The 25977-nt window shown below is 38.4% G+C and overlaps 1 protein-coding gene across 1 annotated transcript in view; it reads left to right on the plus strand.

Moving 5' to 3' along the window:
- The window catches only part of FRK (fyn related Src family tyrosine kinase), a 116637-nt gene that overhangs the window by 44374 nt on the left and 46286 nt on the right, over nucleotides 1–25977 (plus strand). The window contains exon 2 of the mRNA XM_036893570.2: nucleotides 8252–8373. Within this exon, the coding sequence (XP_036749465.2) occupies nucleotides 8252–8373 (122 nt within the window). The remainder of the gene's footprint in view (nucleotides 1–8251; nucleotides 8374–25977) is intronic.

Raw genomic sequence — 25977 nt, forward strand, 5'->3', positions numbered from 1 at the left:
TCTGGTATAAGCAAAAAAGAATTCAGATGCTTCCCTTTTTTCTTTTTGTAACAGAAATTGGATCCAGGAAGTGCTGAGTGTACCGCCAAGGAGAAAGTATGGCATCGTTAACCCATCCTAAACAGGGCACACACAGACTGCCAGCTGACTAGACTCAGCATTTGGCCTTGTTTATTCCATAAAGGTGATGCCCAAAGAACAAGTTATTTTGTAGTTCTTTTAAAGAATACTCAGTGTTCTAAATAAAGTGGGACCGAGATAATATCATTCATGACACTGGGGATTAAAGTTCTTTAAAATCTAGTGAATTAAAAAAATCCCTTTTATTTTTCCTTCTTGGGGTGAAAAGGAAATGAGATTAATGAGAGGAGATGACTATCAGTTTTTTTTTTTTTTGGTAGGAAATTAAGTGGGGTTGTTACTTCTGAAATTAGTGCCCAATGTAACTGTTAACGACTCATACTACTGCCTAAAAGCTTATTCATAGAAACAAGCAGAATGATCATTGGTAGAGTTTTGTGAAGTGAGGCATTTTCCCAGGCATTATAAAATCAATTGCATTTACTTGTTTTGGATGTGACACAGAAACTAACGATTGCTAATTTCAACTCTAACCCATATTATGTTAGTTTCTAGGACAAACATTACATTAATGTATAAAAACAAAGCATATAGATTAAAATCTACATTCGTATTTCAGACTTGATGATCAGAAATGCCATTATGTATGTACACACTTTGTTTTTCATTTTAAAAGGGAAACCAGTATTAGCTTCCATTGCCTTTTATACAAATAGGGGATGGTCATGAAACCAAAACAGTGCCTTGAGATTGAATGTCTATCTGAATTTTGTTGTATTCTTCATAAACTTCTTGCAAGGAATTGCATACTTTTGGTTACCATGCATAGGGAAGTGGGTCCAGGTTGTACAGTAATCAGATTCTTTTGCAAACACTTTCCTCAGGGGGTAAAGTACCAATTATTCACCTTAGTTCCTCTCTAAGAAAGTTCCTTCAAAATTCCCCTTTTATGTTGACTGTGAAAGTAAACAACAGCAACAAAAAACTTTTATGATGCAAGCAAGGAGCTTCCTGGTTTCTATGCGACTGCAAGTCCTACTTCAGATATTGAATACGACATTGTCAATTTATTACACATTCTTTACATGTGTACAGCCGTGATAAGCTCATATTTTGGAGGACAGAAAAACCAGCATCATTTTAGATCTTTACATTCAAAAGCAAGTGTTGTGTTTGGGAGAAAAATGGTCATATTGGAATCTGGTCTGAGGCCAATTAACATTCGAATCTGTGCTGCAGCTGGCCTGGAGCAGATAAGGCTTCTTTCTCCCTAAAGCCCTTTAAACTCCAAGCTACTTGGCAAGCACAAATAAAAGGTCACATGAAAACACAGGCATTATCTAAAGTTCAACATTCAGTATACACCAAAAGGGTATATAAAATGCCTACATTGAGGTACATGTATCAATGTATTAATTGTTTCATCAATAAGTATTTATTTAACAGCCTCAAAAGGCATGTGGGAGTTATCAGACTCAGTGTTTGTGCTGGGGACATCTGCAGCTCAGTGAAGAAAGGGGAAAAAAAATGCAGTTCTAGTTTTGTAGGCTACACGTCAAACTGGAAGGGTAGTTACTGAGTACTATAGGAATTCTGGGTAGGCAAGTTTAGGTAATGCCACTACAAATACTGGTAAGCGTATGAACTTCTCTGCAGCAGAGAGTTGACATAGGGAAGATAATGTTGAAGAAATGGCTAGTGTCCAGATGGGGGGGGGGGGCTTGAAATTCCAGATTAGAAAGTATTTATTCCATAAGCAAAGGGAACCCTTAAAATTTATTCATGTGTGTATATACTGGAGAGATGTGCCAGATTATTTCCAGATTATTGATTTAGTGATGATGATGCAGCCAAGGGGGAGGGACTGAGATAATGCTTGTAAAACTTGTAGTAAAAATACCTAGCCCCCTGTACGTGATAAATAAGCAGAGGCTATAATATTAAAGAGAACAGAGAGTAAAATATTGCCGTATCCTATTCCTGATGATGAATTAGACAAAGGTTGTGTGGGGGAAATACAAAGGAGAGAATGAAAAACAAAATACGTGTAAACATTATTTTTTCTTTGTCCTTATGTGAGTGGGCAAAGAGGGGCAGGGTTCACTGACTATGAGACAAGGGGAATGACTATGAGACGAGGGGGACTATGAGACAAGGGGGACTATAAGAGGATTTATAGAAGGGGAGGGATGTGATTACATGGACATTAAGGAACTTCCTGGAGGCTCTCCTGGCAATGCTGCTGAAACATAGAGTATATGCAAGTGAATCGTATAGAACTACAATAGGTCAAAGGGCTATCAGTCCAAGCCTTACATTTAGATATAATAAATGACTAGATGTATTTATGAGTGTGATCTGATGCTCTGTAACCTGTGTGTATGAGTCACACCTGCAAACTGTAAGTGTTTTACAAATTTAATGTCACTGATGCCTCCCTAGCCACACTGGTAAGAATGACAGGTAGTTTGATCCAGTATAACGTGTAACTATGATGACAACAAAGACATTCCTAACCCTGTGTTCCCATTGGGAAAGTCATCCTAGGTTACTTTCCCCACAGGTGATTTTGCCAAGTTGATCTGCCCACTTATTTTCTGGAGTTTATGAAAGGATACAAGTGTTTTTCTGGGACTGTTCTTATGTTTTTTCAGAGTCTGTCTACTGTGGTTTAATGCCAACTATGTTGGTTTTTAGGGAGGTATTAGGAAAAGAAATTATATGTAATATTTTGTAAAACTTAGCAGTTACTGGGGATGGGTTTTCTCTTTAAAAAATGTAGAAGGGAACTACCTATATCTGATTGGAATTATGAGCATCCTAGGCACCTACTTTGCGTCAGGTACTGAAGCAGCAGAGTAGACAGAGTAAGACTATTAGCCAGAATGAGGAAACATTAATGGAGGTGCCATACCTATTTACATGTTGATTTCCCTAAATTTTGATTGATATCTCTAATTATTTAATGTTAATGTTCGGTAACATAAATTCTATTGTTTTCTGAAGACCTAATTTGTCATTTTTGTGAAACAACTTCCAGTTAATCACATCATAGCTTTAGCCTTTCTGGATTAGTAAAATGGCATACTGCCACCTGGTGGCAGCATGTCTTAGTCAAGAATGGTAGGCGGGACAGAAAAGTCACTTGGGAGGAAACAATACAGAGAAGTTAGATCATATTCACATATTTGCCCATGTTCCACCGTGACTTCAAATTCAGCATGTCTAATCCAGGTATATAATTTCTCCTGTAAATTTGTTTTCTTAAAATAGGTGCTAAGCCTATGTGGCCAAGAATCAAGCACTTTATATAAGTAATTTTTCTTAATCCCCAAACAAACCTACATGGTACTTGTTATTATTCCCACTAACAAATGAGGAAGTCCAGGCATAGGGAGGTTAATCATCCACCCAATGACGTACTGTAGCTCTGAAACGTTAGTATACTCTGCCGCTAGTGTGTTGCTGTGAGTGTTATCCCTCAAGTCATCCAGATTTGAAACCCTGGTGTCACATTTGATCTTCCAGTTGTTTCACTGCTCATCCATAATCATCTTTCCCATATTCCTTTGGTATTTTTCTTGTTTATATCAGTTCTAATTATTAAGATGTCTAGTTGCAGTCTTTACAACATGTAGATTTTATAGCATATTCCTGATTGGTATCTTTACATTTTTAATGTTTAAATTAATTGTAAAATGATATAAAACTATATCTCACTGTAAACATGCAAATTATAGAGAATGTGGAGTAAAAGGTAAAGTCATCATTTTTGTCACCTCTCACTAATCTCCAGAGAAGTAAGCACATATGATTTTTGGTTTGTTGGTTTTTAAAATGTAAGTAAAACTATAGTATTCCCATTACTCTGTGATTTAACTTCTTTCATTTAACAATATGTCTTGCAGATCTTCATACATCAGTGCTACAGAATTTACACAGAGTAGACACTCATAAATGTATGCAAAATAAATCTTAGACTTCAATTACATACTCCTTTCATCCAAAAGTGATTGTATTTTTCCCTCCAATTTTCATGTAATTGAAGCATTTCTTTCTCCCAGGTTATAGGATATTATAGGTCTGTTTTCCTTTTTGGTTATTTTTTAATCAAGGTATCTTTCATGGCAAGTGTGGCATAACAATGAAGATTAGTTTCATTAAATATCAGTAAAATGTATGTGTGTGTATATGTGTGTCTGTTGTGTCATTTTATCAGACATTTTTCTGTAAGTGCCAAACTTTGATCCTTAGTTCTCTTCTTTAAATTTCTAATTTCTTTACTATTTCTGTACCTCAGTAGAAAAGAGTAATTGTCACACTTCTGTGTGCATTGGATTCACCTGGGGATTTTAAAACCCAGAGTGCTGGTCCCCACCCCCCGAGTCTCTGATTTAGTAGATATGGTGTCAATGTTGCAAATTTCTATTTCTAACAAGTTTCCATGCGATGCTGATACTCCTGGTCTAGGGACGACACTTGGAGGATCACTGATCTATATGACTCTCTCCTGATGCTTTATATCCCCTAGGATATTCTGAACTCTTCTCAGCTCCTCTGCTTACAGCACACAGAGCTACAGTTTAAGGAGTGCATTGAGAATGGCTGTGGTACATGATTAGGTCTTTGGTGTTCATTGCCTTTCCATATTGGGCCCGCAGGGGCTCTACAAAACAGAACTGAGGAGAATGACAGTTCTGCCAATAGTTCAAACCGCAAATTAAGGAACAATTTTCTCATGTGCAGAGAGTGGAAAGAACTATCGTTTGCCCATTAGTCTCAACAGCAGCATACACACTACAGATCACAATCTATAGAATTTGAATCATCCTTGAGGATGAAAGATGGTATTATAATGATACTACATCCAGAAAACAATTTTTCATTTATAGTCTTTACTTCCTGATCGGAGCTCAGCCAAGTAAAATCCCAGGTATTAAGTGAACTGACACATACAGTCAAATATTTACATTCATGTGTTACTATGGATTCAAAACCAGGGTGATTTGTCTTATAAAGTCATTGTACCAAGCTATCATACACAGATCTGTAATTGTGAGACACAGAAGGATTAAAAAAAAAATTACCACAGAGTTTCTCTTTACAAATGTAGTAAAATTACTCTATCTTTAACCATTTTTTTTTTTTTACAAAACTGCTTGCTTATCTTATACATACACTGAGCACAGAATATACGTCAGTTATAGAGTTGATTATCCAGGGTACAAAGTTTTAAGTACATAAAACTTATATAATGGAGTGTTTATTAGTGAGAATAGTGAGATATAGAAGATATAATCATACTTCTAAGTATTAATCTGCTAGATAAATTGTGATTCTTGTAAAAGTTTACATATTTACATTTTGATCAAACATTTTAATGCTGATGGAAAATCAATGCACTTGGAATTAGGAAAATGCATGGAGTGAATCAGTATCCATGTTGCTTCTTTGCTGAAATATTTTCTTCTTTGCTTGTGTGAAGAAATTTGGCTGTTTCTAGAAATGGAATCTAAAAAAAACTGCCTGTGTGTTTTAACTAGTAGCTTTCACTAAGCATGAGTACAGCCATAAAAATTTTTTGTATGTTTGCTTAAACTTCATATGAGTGGCATTTTAAAGGTATGTATCATTCTTCAACTTCCCCTTGTCCCTCAACAATTTACTTGCTCTAACTGCCATTTAATGTTCCATTTTATATCCATAACTAAATTTACCTGTTTCCCTAAAATGGAGATTTAGGTTATTTCCAATTTTTCAATGCTAGGACTCCCCAGTGAAGGTTCCTGTGGTATATTTCTTTGAGCACATATACTGTATAATCTAGGAGTGAAATTAAGTACTATGCAGATATTCAGCTTTACCAGATTTTGCCAAATTGCTCCCTTAATTAGTTGTACCAAATTATATCATCACTTGCATGAGATCCTTGTTTCACATTTTCCCCAATGCTTGGATGTGAGAGTTTAACGTTTTGTCCAGCCTAAAAAGTGTGAAATTGCACTTCATTGTTTTTATATTCAATATTCCTAGTATTCCTAATTACCAACACAGATAGAAGCTATGCTTCTTTCCTTATTTTTATTCTTTATTAGGTTTTCTTTTTCAATGAACTGTCTAATTATATACTGTGCCAACTTTTCTACTATATTGCCTTTTTAAAAACTGATTATAGGTCACTACATAATCTGAATACTAATCATATTCTTGGTTGTATACAAATGTTTTCTCCACATCTGTGGCTTGTATTTTAATTTTATTTGATGTTAATCTTTCTGTTGCCAAAGTTTTTAATTGTGATGTAATAAATACTGTAAATCCTTTCCCTTGAGGTGTGCATGCTTTTTTCTTTTCATCTTGTCCGAGACACTATCCCTAGTGCAATATTCTTAGAAAGTTTTAAAGTTTGCCTTTTAGGTTGAATTTTTAGTCTGTGTAGAATTATTGTGTATGCTGTAGTAATATGAATTAATTTCTTTCACATGGGTTATTAACGGTACAGGTATCGTTTATTGAATCATCACTAATTTGTATGTTTATGTTTGTTTGAGTGTTTTTGTTGCTGTTATGTTCAGTTATTCTATTGACCTATTTCTGCAGTAGTAGAAAATGTGAAGTTCTGTTTTTCCATGAATTCTTTACATAGCTATCTTGGAATGTTTCCATACCTTCCATAATTTTGGTTGGACATCAGTTTGACCCCTGATATTGAATCAGTGTGGTAGTCATTAGGGTAGTTAACCAAAGGCTTCCAGTTCTCGGCCTTCTGGGAAATGGTGGGATTGAATTTCTATTCTCTTTGCGTTTAGGCTCAAACATATGACTTACTTGCCAACAGGTTCATTCTTTAGTAGAAGCTTTAAATAGAAGCCTAATGAACCTTCTTGGGATTTGCCACATTTTCTAATACTGCCTTGGCAATCACAGCGATATGGAAATGGAAATCCCCTGATAGACATAGAGACAGACATACAGTAGAGCCCCAGATGACCTTCAGTGGACATGCACCTGAGTGAAAAACAAATCTTTGTTGCCTTAAGCCTCTGAGATTTTTAGAGTAGTTCATTACACCAAAATAACCTGGCAAATCCTGATGAATACAGTTAACATCATGTAATTTACAATTTGATGATTGGGCAAATGGTAAGCAAACACCTTGCATTTGTTATATTTCCTCACCCAGCCTGCAATTTCCTCAAGGCTACATTTCCTCTCTTCAAGTGTTTACATTTTTAAAGATGATACCTGAAAAGATAAGATGTTTTACTTAAAATCATTAATGATTAAGATCAACTTCATGACCCTATAGTGAGGAGTCATTACTGAAAAGCAAGATTTCTCAGTTTCCTCTTATTATCCCATTGGTATCTCCTGACTTGACATACATTTTATACTGGCTCTGATATTGAATCCATAATTCTTAGTTGGGGTTGATCATATTCAAAAATTTCTATGTCCAGTATCTCACTCTATATTCCTGGAGTGTTGAGGATTAGAGAGTAAAGATAATATGTGAAGGTGGCACTAAGATTCTTCTCAGGCAGAAGTATCTTCTTCACATAATCTCTCCACTGATGAAAATTTCCTTTATTTTAGTAAATTCCTCCTAAACATGCTCAACTCATCTCATTTTATGGTGGGTTGGACAGTAATGGAAGTAGGAAAATAAGGGAATTAGTGTCCAGAGAAGGACATTTTTAATAATTCACACTTTAATGTGGAATATATGAATCCTTTGATTGGAATGTTGCTTCCTATGCTATGTGTGAGGCAGTGGACAGTTCGATGGTGATGATGAGTAATTTTAGAGCTTGAAACACAGTCGGCTTATGTGGCAGATCCACCCTGGAGGCTGTGGATTTGCCACAAGGAGGATACTGGACTTCTCAGACAGGATGGAAGTGTGAGAAGGGATTTGGTAGCAGACATCAGCCAAATCCCTATTTTGTACTTTTTAAAAGACTCCTGGTAAGGGGTACACACATTCAGAAAAATATCTCAAGTATGAAAAGCCTGTAATAGTTTTACTAAAGAATGTCAAACCTTTCTGACGTTAGAATACTTTCTTGCCAAACTTCTTGCTACTTAAAAAATGAATGAGAGATTAATGATACCAAAATAAAAAAAATGAATGAGGATTGGTTGATTCAAGTTTCTATCCTCTTTTTAGGTGGTTCTTTGGAGCAATCAAGAGAGGAGATGCAGAAAAACAACTATTATATCCAGAAAATCAGACGGGTGCCTTCCTAATCAGAGAAAGTGAAAGCCAGAAAGGAGATTTTGCCCTTTCAGGTATGGATATTGTTTTGTGTGATTTAAGCAAGAGTTTTGGAGAATCTGTAGTCATGAACCTGCTGTGTGAATGTGGACATGTTAATTTAAAATTTGCATTATGTTGTATCTTCACAATAGTACCTAATTAAATTTACAGAGCTACCCAAGAATAATAATATAGATATTAGCAAAACATTTCTATCTATGGCTGGAAGTCTCTATAAACAAATATATGCACTCTAGATATGAAATGGAAAACATACAGATCTGGCTGCATTTTCACACTTTTGCATTATCTTGGAGCCTATCCTTCTAGGGCAATGATAAGCAAGAAGCAAGATTACACTGTTGTTCAAACTGTTCTTGCCACAGTACAGTTTCCTTTTTTGCATTTAATTTGTCTTTGGCTTGGTAAATAGAAAATGAATTAAAATGTGGAGTGAAAATGCATTTAATTAACCCATGACATGTAAAATTTGGTCAAATGTAGTTTTCCAGAGTCAAATGCATGTTTACTTTACACTGCTCTAGGAAAGAAGCAGCACAGGGGATATAAGAATTATATTTAAGAGTTACAGATCATTATATGCATGTCTATACTGTCCAGAATCTATGTTTCTCAGTATTGTGGCAGTCTGCAGAATGTCTTTTTTTAAAGATTCTCCTCCAGTCCATCTCACATGTAAGATTTCTCTCTCCTTGCTTTGCTCTGCTCTCTGTATCATTCAGGCCCATCATTTGTCTCATTATGCCTTTTAAAGCAGGTACTTGTTTCTCTAATTAGATATAAATCTTTTGCCTCCCTTTATCCCTGTTTCCCTACAATAAATGTTTATTAAACATGATGCCCATGTGTCTCACTGTATCTGCCTGGCTCACTGAGCTGGAAGTCAGGACAGCCTCCATGGTGCAGTATTGAAGCTGTCTCTGAGTCCAAATGTACTGCAGACTTGGGCCAGACCCTGAACTCAGGCCAGACTGTATGTGTTTGGTACTCATTTTCCTTCCTCACACCTGGTGGTCCACAATTTCAAGGCAGATGGATTGGAGCTGCAGAGAATTAAGGGGAGTGATGTGGAGGAAGGCTTTCAGAGGTCTGTCTTTCAGCTCCTAACTATTATGACACTGAGTGAACATGATATTCTAGAAGCATTTGACTTCAACTCCACCCCTACCTAGTTAGAGAATGCTCTTCTGATGACCATTCTTGAAATGTGCTCAAGTGTGATGTGTCACTGACCACTCTAATCTTATCTAGTGTGATAATAAAAGTATTCATTCACTGTTATGGGATGGACATTATTCTCTCAGAATTAATGCCTGATCTGACTAGAACTTCATATCAGCACATGCCTGTATATACCCAGGTGATGTAAGTGAATATTTTATTATATTTTAGGAAAAATGGAAGTTCTCATGGCCAGGATGCTCACCTGACCCTAATCTACTTGTCCACTGCACATGTGTTGGCAGTGAGCCATTACTGTTTGGGTTGCTATGTAAAGGCCTCTGCCCAGTGCTCTGTGTGGAGGTGGAGGCAGATTGTAGATTGCAGACCTGCCAGACACAGATGTTATTCTACTGCTCATCCTGCCACCGTGAGAATAAAGCTTGGTATAAGACCTTTTACCTGCAACATCCCATTGTTGTTATTCAGTCTCACCACATCCAGAATGAACTTTCCAGGAGCTGAGACCTGTGGCACTACATTTGTCATAGTTGACACAATTCGCTGCAGACTGAAAAAAATTGAAAAAATTGCCCTCATGGGAAGGGTATTTCAGTAGGGTGCCCCTATGGGTGGGGAAATACTGCAGGACGCCCCTGTGGGTGAAGAGATATTTGGGTGTCCCTCAATGGGCATGTGGTTCAGCATAGCTTTCCTCCTAGAGGAGTGGGTCCCTCCCCAGGAAAGGGGTGTAGGTGTAGGTGATGCCCAAAGCAGTCGTGGACACCCTTCACAAGATTAGGACCCCTTAGAGAAACAGAGTGCCCTCATGGTGGCAGGGGCTGTGGGTTGGCCATTTCTCACAGTGTTAAAAAAAAAGGCTATAAATGAGAAGGATATATCCTGCGAGATGCTTTGGAAGAGGCAGCATGAGAACACAAGCTGTGAGGTACTGTGGAGGAGGAAAAAGATTTTTTGAAGATTGAGATGGCGTCACAGTGAAGTGCTGTGGAGAAGGTAAACAATATCGTGGTGGAAGTGCTCTGCAGAGTGGTGAGAAATCTGCCATCAACTCCAGAAATGGTGAAAGATACACGAGAAAAAGAAGGAGGTGGAGGTGGTGCTGGAGGCACTGACCCCATCTCTATTGAAATCCTGCCCAGTTGTAGTCAATAAAATACAGAAACAGCAACTGCAGGTCCCTCTGAATGAGGTGCAGACCCCCTCCCCAGGTCATAGAATACTCCTTGTTCAGCCCCAGTACACAGGTGTAGCTGGTGGATTTGTGCCACCAGTTATGGCAGAAACCCTTGGAGTCCATATTGGTCTGGCTCCTACACATTTGGGTTGTAGGGGTGGATAGTATCCTCTTGTCTGGATTGGAGATGGGAAATATGGCTTCCCTGACAACTCATCCTGCCTGTGGTAGTAACTACAGAATGCACACCAGACTCCAGGGAACCATTCACTTCTCGAATGGCTGATGGCCACTCTTTCCACTGTATGGCCCAATCAGGGTGGCATACCATCTTCCCCTGTTAGATGGCAGATGTATGCTGAGCTCCAACAGGTGTTAGGAGAGTTGGGTATGAAAAAGGCCATTTATAACCCAGTAAATCATGGCCTGGATAAAGAGTTGTTTACTGTGATTATGAGGGATATGGTGCTGCAAAAGCTCCCCCATCCATCTTTGGGCCCCCAGTGGCCATTCTTGCCCCTCATATAGGGCAGTCCATAATGCAGTTACCCATACTGTGGCAGATTTAGGGGAGACTGAAGCAGTGAGAGCAGGGAAGGGAGAAAGATTCGCTGGAGAGAGGAAGGGCTTAAAGGGCCCCATGAAAATCAGGATGACCCAGATGTGGGTTAATTCAATAGAGGCAGGAGCAGACAAAGAGAAATTGGATGGGAAATTAATGAAATCTTACTGGAGCTGTGGCAACAATTGGAGCAGTGGTTTTGGCTGTTGGCTAAAGAGGGGATCAAGAAATGGAAGCCAGAGACAAAGCTGTAAGTCCAGCCTGTGCCCCTGCAAGACTTCTTGCTGGAGAGTGACCCAACCTTGCCTGAATCCTCACAGGAAGGAAGCTGATTGGGCAATATGGTTTGAAGGGAGGGTTGAGGTACCTGCCTTAAGGGACCAGGTGGGGACCAGAGGCCATATGTTGAAATATCAATTCACTGGTCCCTAGTGAATGTACAATGTGTTCTGGCTCTGGTAGACACAGGAGTGAGTGGTCACTGATTTATGGCAGCCCTGAGCAATTTCCTAGGACCCCTGCTATTATAGATGGATATGGGGTAAATGCTGCCAGAGTGAAACAAGCCCCAAAACATTGGAAATTGGGAATCTACCCCAAAGCAGTAAACTGTATATGTCTCTCCCATTCACAGATATATTTTGGGGATACATATCCTGCAGGGCCTATGGTTACAGACCACTGCAGGTAAGTTGAGACTGAGGATACATGTGGTGAATGCAGTTCTGAGGGAACATGCTAAGCATCCACCAGTAGCTTTGCCTGTGCCTCAGTAGGTGACTAATACCAAGCAATACAAATTGCATGGAGGGCATAAATAAATTGGAGAAACCCTCTAGGAGCTGGAGAAGGTGGGTATTATAAAGCCCACTCATAGTCCTTTTAATTCCCTGGTATGGTCAGTAAAAAAGCTGCACAGCTCCTGACCATGGATTACAGAGACTGAATAAAGTCAACCCCCCAATACATGCTGCTGTCCTCTCTATTGCAGCCCTCTTGAATACCCTCAGTCATGAACTAGGGGTATATCATTATGTTGCTATAACTTGCTAGTGACTTCTTCTCCATAGATATAGAATAGGCAAGTCCAGAACAGTTTGTCTTCATGTGGGAAGGACGGCAATGGACTTTCGCCAACCTTCCTCAGGGATACCTCCACAGCCCCACCATCTGTTGTGAACTTGTAGCCCAGGACTTGGCAGCATGGGAGAAACCACCAACAGTGCAGCTGTACCATTATACTGATGAAAGCATGCTCACCTCTGATTCTCTTACAGACCTAGAAGGTACACCACCTAGACTGCTGCAACATCTACAGGAGAAAGGATGGGTAGTGAACAGTACCAAGGTTCAGGGACCTGGTTTGTCTGTCAAATTCTTGGGGGTTGTCTGGTCAGGTAAGAATAAAGTTATACCAAAGTAGTCATAGATAAAATCCAGGCCTTTCCTACCCCTACAACTGTGGCACTATTGCAGGAGTTTTTGGATCTTTTAGGCTACTGAAGAGCATTTTTCCTGCATTTGGCACAAATTCTGAAGCCTTTATACTGTTTGGTATGAAAGGGGTCAGGTGGGACTGGGATGAGACATGTTTCTGCAAAACAGGTGGTCAAGGCTGTGTAGGCCATGAATGTGATAGACCTGTGAAGACCCTGAGAGCTGGATGTTCATGTGACCAAAGATGGTTATGACTGGGGTCTCTGACAGTGGCTTGAATGAACTCACTAGCCTACTGGATTCTGTTCACAGCTCTGGAAAGGAGCAGAGGTCCAGTACACCTTAACAGAGAAAAAATTGGTTTCAGTGAACTACAGCTTGCAGCTATGGAGCCCATTACTGAAGCAGCCCCAATACAGGCTAGAACCACCTGTCCCATCACTGGGTGGGTATGAGATTGGACCCAAAACACTGGAGTGGTGTGGCACAGATGCCTACACTGATCAAGTGGGTGCACACCTCCAGCAGCAAAGCACCTTCTCTCATAGCCCCTTGAGTGGAGAACTCCAGTGCTTAGTGGGGCCAGTGACTTATACCAGTGAAAAGAAGAATTTGCTTTAGAGCCATTAGTAGCAGAGAGCCCTTATCAGTAGGGAAGAATGCCTATACCTGAAGATGCATGGTACACAGACGGCTCCAGCCATGGGCAGTCCCCAAAATGGAGAACTGTGGCTTTCCATCCTAAGACTGAGACAATATGGATGGAAAATGGTGGTTGGAAGAGCAGTCAATGGGCAGAGTTGCTGGCAGCATTGCTCATGCTCACACAGGAGCCCTCCCCACTAACTGTTTGCCGTGACAGCTGGATCGTCTATTTAGGCTTGGCTCTGTGACTATCAGCGTGGTACCATGCCACCTGGTTGGTTGGTCACTGACACCATTTGGGGGCAAGAGTTGTGGCAAGACTTAAGGGCCTCTGTTCAGACTAAAACAGTTATGTCATATCATGTGACATGCCATTTGATGCTGGCATCCCCAGGAAATGATGAAGCAGATGAACTGGCCCAGGTACACTGGCTACAAGGAAATCCTGCCCCTCATGTGGCCCAATGGTTACATCAATGCTTGTTGCATGTGGACTGTAGCCCCTTGGTGAGATTTGCTGTTAACCAAACAGAAAGTCAGCAGAGCCTGGCAGGAGTACATTGTGTGCTTACACCAAGTCCCACAGCAACCTGGGATAATAGCTAAGGGGCTGATACCCCTCGTCAGGTGGAAGATAGACTATATTGGACTTCTGCTTGTGTCAGAAGGGTATTTATACCTCATGATTTGTGTGGACACAGCTACTGCACGTATGGTTGCTTTTTCTGCACATTGCATGGACCAGCAAATGACCAAAGAGAGTCTTTTTGTGGTCCATGTTGGACCTCTGGTAATTGAGAGTGATCAAGGCACCCATTTTACTGGCCATGCACTACAAGAATGGGTGCAACATTTAGAGATAAAGTGGAAGTTTCATGTACCATATAATCCTACTGGGGCAGCCATGATAGAGAGGTACAATGGTTTGTTAAATTCTGGCCTGAAGTCAGATACTAATAGTCTATGGGGATGGTCAGTCTGCTTATGGACAGTGCTACAGTATTTGAATGAGAAGCTCCATAAGGGGGCACTGAACCCCACACACATTGCTGCCTCCCCTGTACAACTGCAAATACAAACTAAGGAGGAATTGTTGAAGATGGGGTTTGGCTACCGGAATAACATCTTGATTCCAGCACTGACTGCAGTAAATCCCAGAGACCTTGCTCAGTGGATGTGGCCTTGGAAGTTTCAACATATGGACTAGTGATGGCTGGCCTTCCTGGCACACTGGGGACAAGGCCTGGAGGCTAGCTTCCTGTGTATTCCTGGAGTAATGGCAGGGGGTTTCCCATGGATCACGGTAGTGTACTCTAAGTGGCTGAAAGGTAAGAGCATCTTACTCTGGAGATTTGTTTTATCTTTATGGCCAGTGCATGCACCTCCAATAGCACTATCCATAGACCCCTTGCAAACCCCCACAGGGAGAAGGCTAAGGGTATGGTATACTAGACCTGGATGGGATGCCCTTTCTGCCATGGTCCTATCACAGAACCACTCTTTTGCATGCATCCTACCTGATGGCCAAGATTTGCCTATGTTGGGGTCATTAAAACACATGTCCTATTGTCCTTAAGGCTAATCTCTAATGTCTTCACGAACTGGGCACATACCTTAGCAAAAACTGCCAACACATCTGCTTGCTGGGTGTGCTTGGAGCTCCCTATCAGTTCTTCCACTGGCCTTCTGTGTGAAGTGTGAGCATGAATTCTTCTGAGTGGAACTGGTTTGAACATGGCTGGAATGACCACTTGGTGGCAATCAATCTCCTCGGGTTTGAGGACGCCTCTATTGCTGCTGTGGAATCTGATTACAGTGTTCCAGTTTTCTCATACAGGGACCATTGCTGAAGACTGAGGGCATGTAGATTGTGAGGCAAGAATCCTGGAGGAGTGAGTATAAGGAAAATCAAAGTTCTATGGCCAGCATGCCCACCTGAGCATTATTTACTTGCCTACTGCACATGTGTTAACCATGAGCTATTATTGTTTGTGTTGCTATGTAAAGACCTCTGCCCAGTGCTCTGCATGGTGGTGGAGGCAGACGTGGATTGCAGATTAGAGACCTGCCAGATATAGATGCGATTCTAGCACTCGACCTGCCACCACTAGAATAAAACTTGGTATAAGACCTTTTGCCCTCAACGTTCCTTTGCCATTATTTGTTCTCAGCGAATCCAGGGTGAACTTGCCCCGAGCTGAAACCCTTCAGCACTACATATACATAATAATTTTTTTTCTCACTGTGAAAGTACTATAAACCTTTTTATATAAACAGAAAGGCTTATAGAAGAATAACCTAGAATATCACCTTCTGAAGATACATTTTTAAAATTGAAATACCTTTCCTGGCAAGTTTTTTTCTGTACTTAACCTGTGAGTATATTTATTTAAATACACACACACACACACACACACACAAAGAGAGAGAGAACAAAACTGAGATCATCTTGTAAATAAACACACACATTGTAAATGTATACATACCTGTAAATATATACATACTTATATAATACACATATACAATACACACATATTTGTGTGCACATGTGTATGTGTAATATAGATCTAGGCACCATTTTTCTCACTTCTTTCAGTACCCTGTGAACATTTTTGCATGCCCTATAATATTCTTCTGTATCATTATTTTTAGAAATCAGATAACTATCCATTTGTATCATCATTTATTTAACCTATTTCCTATTTTGTATATTTTATTGTTTTTGTTATTCTGCTGTCATAAAATATGATGCAGTGGGCATCCTTGCAGATAAATATTTGAAGATTTTCAAGAGAATATTATGCTCAGAGTAAGAAAACCCAATCGTTTGGAAATGTATGCTTGACAATTGAAGAAATATAAGAGAATTCTTTGTTTAAATGCATCCATGTTTTTTTGACTCTGCAATATTTATATGTAAAATCAGGTAGTCATTATTTAGCCAAAAGCTAGATTAAGTGTTTTAGATTAGCATTAGAAATACAGAAAAATAATTTTTCTATAAGGAAAGCGAACTAGAAGTAGAATTACCTGAGTCATATCTTGAATAATGTCTAGGCTACAGTGACTATTCTGAACACTTTCTAAGTAGAATACCATGGAACAAAACAGCTTTGCAGGCTTAGAACAAAATTACAAGGATATTGTTTGTTCTGTGCTGGGAATACTCTAGTGCTTGCTTAGGGATTTAGGAAACTTTTGTAGGCTTTACTTGGAGACCAGCATATCATTACAGATTCTTTTCTCAATGAAGTTGAACAATTTAGAGTATTTCAAACAAATTATCTCATTGCTGTGTATTCACAGGGGGACAAAAGTAAAGCAGACCATAATGTTCCACTGAAAGGAAAATTTCCTTATTACCTAACAGAAAAAAATAAAGGAAAAAAAGTCTTTAACATATCTACATCAAAACAAACATACAAACAATTCAATGCTGAGTGTTGATTACCACTAAGGGTCTTCAGATCCACCAGTTATGGATTTATTTCTTCATGCAGTTGTCTCCTTAGTCAGTCTAAATTGATGGTCTTCAATTTTGCTGACTACTATGCTAAAGGAAGGCAAATAATGTCCCTTTTCTCTCTCTGTCTTTCCCACATGAGTTTCTCTTAGAAGGATTCCTTAGACAGCAAGGGCTCGCAGCTGTCAGTGAAGAGCTTCGTGACGGAGCATGATTTACTGAAGCTGTGGTGAGCTCCAAGAAGCCACTGACCAAGTTTGGGGTGGGTGCTAACTGGCTTGTGATCCTCGCATGGCTGTGGGTTCCCAGGAAGTCTGTGTAGATTTGGAAAGAGAGTTAGGGCCATGACACCTCTCATAATGGCAAGACACTGATTAGCTGTGAATTAGAGCAGCACTTTTGGATATATTAAATATTATATGTGGTAGCCAGAGGGTCTGTTTTCATTAGATGCATGACAGGTAGGTTTAGTGGTCCTACTGTTATATGTCATTGGTAGAGGATTGTTTTTCTGATGAAAAATATAGAATTCTGACTGTCTGTCAACTGGTTTGGCTGTTTCTTGATATAAATCAACTACTTTAAAAGGAATTATTATTGTTATTGCCATAAAAATTAATTTGATGTTTAGTGTCCTATGAGCATTTGTATTATTGTTTAAAGTACATTTAGAGGAAAATACACTTTGAGGGCTAAAATTGAGCTTCAGGTGTATTTTTCAGTAGAGATTCTGCATTGCACATTGTAATTTTACTTCAGGCAGCTCTGCATATGAAAACCTCCAGCATGGTAGAGGGAATTCCAGATTCATCCTCAGTGAAACCCTTCCAGGAGTAGTGATAACAGACTGAAGATAGTTGAGAAATGATTAAAGTGAGGACATGAGGCTAAAAATCTCATCAGCAGTATTCAGGACATGCACCTAGAAGTTGATGTCATTTATTTAAACATTTGTGTATTTCTTCAGCAAACTCACAAGTGCCTACTAAATGAAGGGCAGCAAAGACAGCAAGGCATAGTCCCTGAACTCAGACTCCAGGAGGATTATAATACAGCTGTGTTGTGAGACAAGAGGGGGTGGGGGCCAAGTCTCTGAAGGGGAGCAGGAAGTTTTCATAGAGAAGAGAGCATTTGTGTTCTGTGGTGATTTGCATGTGTGTGTGTGTGTGTGTGTTTGTAACAGGGATGGAGACAGGAGGGTTACGTGGACAAAGAACCTGGAAAATGAAGTTGTGCAGTGCCTTGTATACCATGTTGGGGAACTGCCACCTTATTTCTATAGATAGACATTTAAGCAGAAAGGGATCTGGTCTGACCTTTGATAGCAGTGTGGAGAACAGATGAGAAATTTTCAGATAATAATCTGAAGAGGAGTGACAGGGACAAACACAGGGGCATCACTTGCTGCCCTCTGAAATCACAGGTACAAGACAGCAGAGTTCCAGAAGCATTCTGGAGAGACAGCCTCTGAGACCTGAGCTCAGCTGGCTGCACTAAGGCTCTGCTCCAGCACAGGTTGTCCCCAGAAGCCAAAGGACCCCTCCGTCACTCTCTCTTTTTTATGGCCCAGGTGTGAGAGTGGCTCTAGAACTATGATAGCAGTCTTTGATTTGGAGCTAAGCAGTTTGGAGTTTGGATGTCAACTATTTGCAAGGTTATTTGGAAAATCCAGCACCTATGGGCTTTGAGCATGGTGGGAAATTGCAGTTCCTCTTTTATGGGAGAAAAACCAGGGGCCTGTTAGAAGTTGATTCATGTGCAACCCCTCTTGCAGGGTGTGGGGTGAGGGTGGGACAGGCCCAGTGAGCCTGTTGCCATGGAATTCAGAAAGAGCTCCCAGTGTTCTGTACTCAAGAGTCCTGTTTATCTCCACAAATGATGGCCTGGATCAGGGCAGAGGTATGGTAGATGGTAGATGATTGGAGGATACTGGTTGCATTAGCTAAGACGAGGCATATAGGAGATGATTTACAGGGAGAGAGGAGAGAAGACCAGAGAGAAGCTCAGAGGTGTTTGAGGCAATTGCAGGTAGATATATAAGCAACCATTATTACTATTTTTTGACTTGTTTCTGATTGAGCAGAATCATGCTTACTATGATAAACTTTCATTACAGTGAACATGTAGGTCCTATGGAATATATTTGACTTTTATAATAATACTTTGTGATTGCTATGAGGTCCCTTCTTGAGAATATAAGATATGTCTGTGTAGTGACCTAATTTAATTTTAAAATAAATATACTAGAATTTTTAGAACCAAATAAATGTTCTACCCTTCAAACTAATAGATGGCCATTGTTTGAAGTTCTGCATAAATGGTAGAACTGTCTTTACAGAAAGGATATCACTTTATGGCCAAGGCTCTTAGCTGGGGCAATTATGTGTTCATCAAGGGTTTCTTTGAATTAGCAAGGGTGCCCAGAGTTATCTGAGGCAACTTTCTGAATAATATGGATGATTAACTTGAGTGATACTGTGGATTTATATTTTTTTAATGTTTCTGCATGCCTTATAAATTAATTCTGAAGATAATTAAAAAGGTAACGAGAATAGTGGCAGCTTCATTAGGGAAGATGTGTCCCCTTTCCTGTTGACCTTGTGTGTATCCTTCACACTGAACTTATTCAAAGATTCACTAATATTTACAAGTAACTCTTTCACTGCAGGTGAAAATGTGTTTCTCAAATTAGATTATAAACTCCTTGAGCAGAAGAAACATACTTTTATTGCTCTGTTTCACCCTTCTCTACCTTCCTGGTTTCCAGCTTAGTTTGTAAAGACAGCAGATGCTCACACACTCACTCATCTCTTTACCCTGAAGTTTACCAGGAGTAAAGATAAGCCAGGCCATTGTCACTGTGTTAAACCTCTGAAGTCTGGATCATGTAAGATCACAAATAATACTATTTGCTATGTTTCAGACTTATTTTAGATGATTTCTCACCTTGACAGGTTAGTTGCTTCCATGTAATAAGGCTTTTGTACAGGAGACAAAGTTAGAAAAGGATATCACTTGTATTCTATCTCTTGCTTGGCATGGGGCTCAGACCCAAGCTCACTTTCCACCCATTACTGAGATACCATTGTTGCTCTCAAGACTTTTTGAGATCTGATGACTCATTCTAATCTTTGCTGGCCCAATGGCAAAGGGCTGTGTATTTTATTCTCAGTCCCCTGAGCTATCCGTTCCATCTTCACTTAAAATTTATGTGGACATAGTGGCCACAAGAATGTGGCAGAATTTCTATTACTAGTAACCATGAATGTAAATACAATTGTATATCCCAAGTAGGGGCAAGTATTAAAATGACTGATAAACAATTCTCTTTGAATTTATTATGCAATAAAACTTGCATAGATTCAGGGAGCATTTTGATATTGGTTAAAGATGTTTTGCTTTTTAAAAAGTGCACATGCTGCAGAAAGAAATTTTTATGTTAATAACCCAATTTCATAAAATGTATTCAATTTTAAACATGTTGGTGCCATCTTAGAAAATGCCTTTTAATTAAAGTCATAATTTAGTTGTGCTCTGCTTAATTACAAATATCATTGCCTATAATAGCAAGTGGCTTTTTCATGAGTTATGGTTTTTCTTAATATTTAGTTTTCTTAACATTGTTACTGATAAATTATATCTCAAATGTTCTAAATACTCTATAAAGTTAAATTAACATTTCATTATGTAGTACATATTTGTGCCTGTACACACACATGCACACACAGATGGACAGGAAAATAACCTTTTTTTCTAGTGCTGTGGGTCATGGAGTAATCTTCTTTCATACTGAAAATCTGTGACCAGCATTTATGGAAGCCATAGCATTCTGGTTTTTTTTTCCTTCTTTTGCTTATCTGTGGACAACACATATTGAGTCATCTAAATTTTTTCTTTTGGTTTTGCTTACTTTGTTTTGTTTATTAGACAATTTTTTTTTCTGTATGGGTAGTTTGACCTATTTGAAAGAAGGCACAAAAAAGAAATGATGCATATTATTGCACTTTGAATGTAACTTTATAGTAATTAAACCAGATATTAAATAAATGAATGGGAAGTTGATAAGTCATGTAGAGGTTGGTGGAATTGCTACCTTTTTGTAATTAATGACATAGTCTATTCTGTTATTTTTTTCATTTTATTAGCTGCCAAAGTAAATTAATCCTTTATTTATATTTTGTCCCACGGTATACTTAGCTAACAATCATTTGATTTAGCATCCCCTTTCTTTCTACTCAGGAACATACAAAAGAGATAAAGAATCAGAGGAGCCATGTAAACTGAGTCTATCAATCATGACTTTAGTTAGACTCTGGAGAAGTATTCTTTTGACTTCAGTATGAATGTAGGTGACTGACATACAAGAGACTGGAGCAGACTCTGACTTTTGCAGCAGGTGAGAGCTAGTCATGAAGAAGATGGGAAGATGCTTTGATCTGTGCTCAGTGTGTGCCCCTGTCTCAGAGTGGTAGGATATGCAGCTGCCAGGAAAGCAGGCAGCCACTGCCCTCCTGTGTGAACCAGACTTAGTGATTTAGGCCTTCTCTAGGCATCCATGGTACACCCTCCTTTCCTACTTCCAAGTGGGAGAGTAGCTTCAGCACAGTCAATGTTGTAAAGATGGAAGATGGTAGGTGATAATAGTATCTTGTAAAATGGTTGAAAACCTTATAGAAAGAGGGAAATAGGAACTTAGCTCTCTTGTGTTTTTCACACATTCTGCTGGTTAAAAAACAAGTCAGCATTCTCAAACAACCATCTTAGTTTAGGCTGCTATAACAAAATATCATAGACCGGGTGGCTTGTAAACAGCAAACACTTATTTCTCACAGTTCCTGATGTGGGGAAGTCCAGGATCAAGGTGCTAGCAGACTCGGTGTCTGGTGAGGACTCTCTTCTGGGTTTACAGATGGCTACCTTCCTGCTGTGTCTTCACATTGGCAGAGAGAGAGAGAGAGAGAGAGAGAGAGAGAGAGAGAGAGAGAGAGAGAGAGAGAGAGAGAGGAAAACAATGCATGCTCTGGTTTCCTCCTCTTCTTGTGAGGGTAAACAAAAACTTAGTCCATAGCAATTACAAAGGTCTGAATTCTGTTTCTTGCTATCAGCAGGCATGTCAGGAAATTAGGACCAGATCTTTCCCTCCTCCAGCAAAGCCATGGGCCTGAACAATTGCTAGACTTTGACAATATGTCTCAAGGCTTGTTGCCTTAGCAGCCCTGCTGTAAGTATGCTAAGAGAGGGAAATGTACACTCATCCAGGTGGATGGAGAGGACAGGTGCATATGTTTTTTCCTAAATGCCAGATTTCTTTTCATTCAAGAATTAAGTATGATGAAAAGAAAAAAAGAAGTCAAGAGATTCTGGATTCTCAATAACAAATTTCTTAATTTACATTCCAGAACATGAATTATTTGGTAAGAAAAGTGTTCCATAGAACAGAGGCTTTAGGACTTAAATGCATTTGAAGAACATTTCCTATTACATTCTCTATTCCCTGACTTGCCCAAGCACATTAAAATCTCAGAAGTCTTACAGCAAAGAAATTTAACTTTTCAACCCAGAGTTTACCAAACTACTATATCATAGAACCCTTCTTTTTCAATAAAACATGGCTTGGGACAAAAGAATATAAGAAATGATAATCTGAGTATGTAGAGAAAACTCATTCTTTTGAGATATATTTATGAAATGGAACAGAAGAACATTTTTGAAGGTATCTGATTTGAATTTATAAAACATAAGAAAACACAAATTCCATGAAATTAGGCATTAAAAGCAGCATCAAAAGGCAGCAGATGGGAGGTGTCACTTCAGAGGTGTAAAGAGCATATTTGAAATGTTCACAACAGAGAGAAGAAAAATTGATGAAAATTTGTGAGCACAGTTAATGCACAAACAGGAGACATTTCTTTGATATTTATTAAAATAATTAAATGCAAGCAACAGTTAACAATATAGTAGAAGAAAACTTTCCTGATTAAAAAAAAATCTGAGCTTCTAGATTAAAAGGACTCATAGTTGTTCTCAGCAAAATAAGTGATAAGATCCATACCAAGGGTTTCTTTTCAAAATGCATTAATATCAAGAATAAATGAAAAATTTTGTGAGCATCCAGGAAAAAATAATTACAAAAAATGAAAACTGAGTTGGTAGCAGAATACTTCATATTATTAAATACCAATATAAATATATAGAGTCTGTTTTCTTATCTCACCTAATTTTACCAATAAAATTGAGAAAGTAACTGTTTACCTTCACCTAAATTCATGAATTGCTAACACCAGTAAGACTTGTTTTTTTTCTCTATTGTTCATATGTTTATATATGTCTCTCTATACAGACATACATGTGTGTAAATTGCAGTATCAGGTTATTTCACCTTTTAAAACCTTAGTATTAGTATGTCCTAGGACACTCTCTTACATTACTACAGTAACCATTATTAAATTTCATACTGATGATATTATCTACTATAGAGTACATACTCAAATTTCTCCAGATGTCCTTGCTAGCTTTATTTATTCACTTTTTGATACAATAAAGGATTATGCATTGCTTTCATTTACGGTATCTCATTAGTCTCTTTTATTTAGAAAAAGTCAAAAGCCTTTAATAAGTCTCCTTCACAAACCACATAGATTCTTATCTACTTAGACATTTCAACACCTCATAGTCTCACTGAAACCCATTTTCCAACCTTTTATACTCTTTTATACTCTTAATCAAACTATGCTTCCTACAAGGTGAATAACAGCTATTACATGATCATGCTTAACATTTTTTTTCTTACCTAATCTTTTTTTTATGCCTTTGAGCAATTACTCAGGACTTAGTACAGTGTCTTGCATATAGAATTTTTTCTGGATAATTACTTGTTTACTGGAAGTTGAATTCTTTTAATAGAATGCCACTGATTTTCTTTCCTTACCTCACTTGTCTTTACATAGAAAAACAATTTTCAAAAATATTGAGAATAGTTTTAACTATTTTTTAATCATTAATTTATTAATTGATTCATTCATTCACCCATTCATCATAGAACTTTCATTTGTGTTAGCTATGTGGCATAATTGTGTAAACAACTAAGTGACTCACAGTATAACAAGCATTTGATTGTCATGTATATAAACACTTATATGCAAAGTTCTTTAAGAAACCAGAAGAGAGAACAATTATTTTCAGGAAGTGATTAATAAGGAAGGTCAATACAGATAAATGAGACAACAATCAAAACTATACCTAGCTGTGAGTAAAAATGGAAAATAGTGTGTATAAAATTTATTTTTCTGGTCAGATATGTCTTTCCTTTTTTAGCAGGATTGTAATTTTATTATTATATTTCTACAGCAACTAATCATTCCATGTGCAATTAAATATTAAGAGTTTGTTTTTAAAAAGAACAGTCTCATACTTAACATGTAAAAACAGATTTCAAATTATTTAGTTTACTTAAATTAACTGTAGGCCTATTGGTGAAATACTTTTATTATTTTTTTATTGAAGTATAGCTGATATAAAATCTTACATTGGTTTCAAGTATACAACACTGTGGTTCAACCATTACATACATTATTAAATCCTCACTGCAACTAGTACAGTTACTCTCTGTCAATGTAGAAGGATGTGACAGAATCATTAGCTATGTTCTCCACTCTGTATTTCTATCCCTGTGACTAACTTATATTATGATTGAGACGTTTTCTGCCTTTTACCCCCCTCACACTCCTCACTCACCCAACCCAAACCCTCCCCCATGGTAAAAACTAGTCACTCACTGTCTATGAGCCTACTCCTATTTTTTAATTTTGTTTTAAAATCCACAAATGAGTGAAATCATACGGTATTTTTCTTTGTCCACCTGGCTTCTTTCACTTAGCATAATACCATCTAGATCCATCCATGTTGTTGCAAATGGCAGGATATATTTCTTTTTCATGGCTGAATAATATTCCATTGTGTATATGTACCACAACTTCTTTATCCATTTATCTACTGATGGACACTTAGGTTGCTTCCATTTCTTGGATATTGTAAATAATGTGGCAATAACTATAGGGGTGCATATATCATTTCAAATCAGGGATTTTGTTTTCTCTGGGGAAATTCCTAGGAGTGGATTCTTGGATCAAATGGTATTACTATTTTTAGTTTTTTGAGGAACCTCCATTCTGCTTTCCACAGTGGTTGCACCAATGTACATTCCCACTAGCAGTGTAGGAGGGTTCCCTTTTCCCCACATCCTCACCAACACTTGTTATTTCTTGTCTTTTGGATAGTGGCCATTCTGACTGTTGTGAGGTGATATCTCATTGTGGTTTTCATTTGTATTTCCCAGGTGATGAGCGATGTGGGGCATCTTTTCATGTGTCTGTTGGCCATTTGTAGTCCTTCCTTGGGAAAATGTCTATTCAGGTCCTCCATCCAGTTTCTAATTATGTTGTTTTCTTGGTGGTGATTTGTATGAATTCTTTATTTATATTGCATGTTAACCTCTTATCAGAAAAATAATTTATGAATATATTCTCCCATATTATAGTCTGCCATTTTGTTCTGTTAAAAGTGATCTTTGCTATACAGAAGCTTTTTTGTTTTATGTAGTCTCATTTGTTCATTTTTTATTTTGTTTCCTTTGCCTAGGGTGATGTGTCCAGAAAAAAATTGTTCATTCTTATATTTGAGATTGTTGCTTATGTATTCTTCTAAGAGTTTTATGGTTTCATATCTTATATTTAGGTCTTTAATCCATTTTTTTAAAATTTTATTTTGGTATCATTAATCTACAGTTACATGAAGGACATTATGTTTACTAGGCTCCACCCTTCACCAAGTGCCTCCCACATCCCCGTTCACAGTCACTGTCCATCAACATAGTAAGATGCTGTAAAATCACTACTTGTCTTCTCTGTGTTGTACAGCCCTCCCCGTGCCCCCCCCCCCACAAAATACATGCTAATTGTAATGCCCCATTTCTTTTTTTCCCGCCCTTATCCCTCCCTTCCCACCCGACCTCCCCAGTCCCTTTCCCTTTGGTAACTATTAGTCCATTCTTGGGTTCTGTGCTTCTGTTGCTGTTTTGTTCCTTCAGTTTTATTTTGTTCTTATACTCCACAGATGAGTGAAATCATTTGGTACTTGTCTTTCTTCACCTG

This window comes from Manis pentadactyla, chromosome 12 (genome assembly GCF_030020395.1).
Source record: "Manis pentadactyla isolate mManPen7 chromosome 12, mManPen7.hap1, whole genome shotgun sequence".
Taxonomy (NCBI): Eukaryota; Metazoa; Chordata; class Mammalia; order Pholidota; family Manidae; genus Manis; species Manis pentadactyla.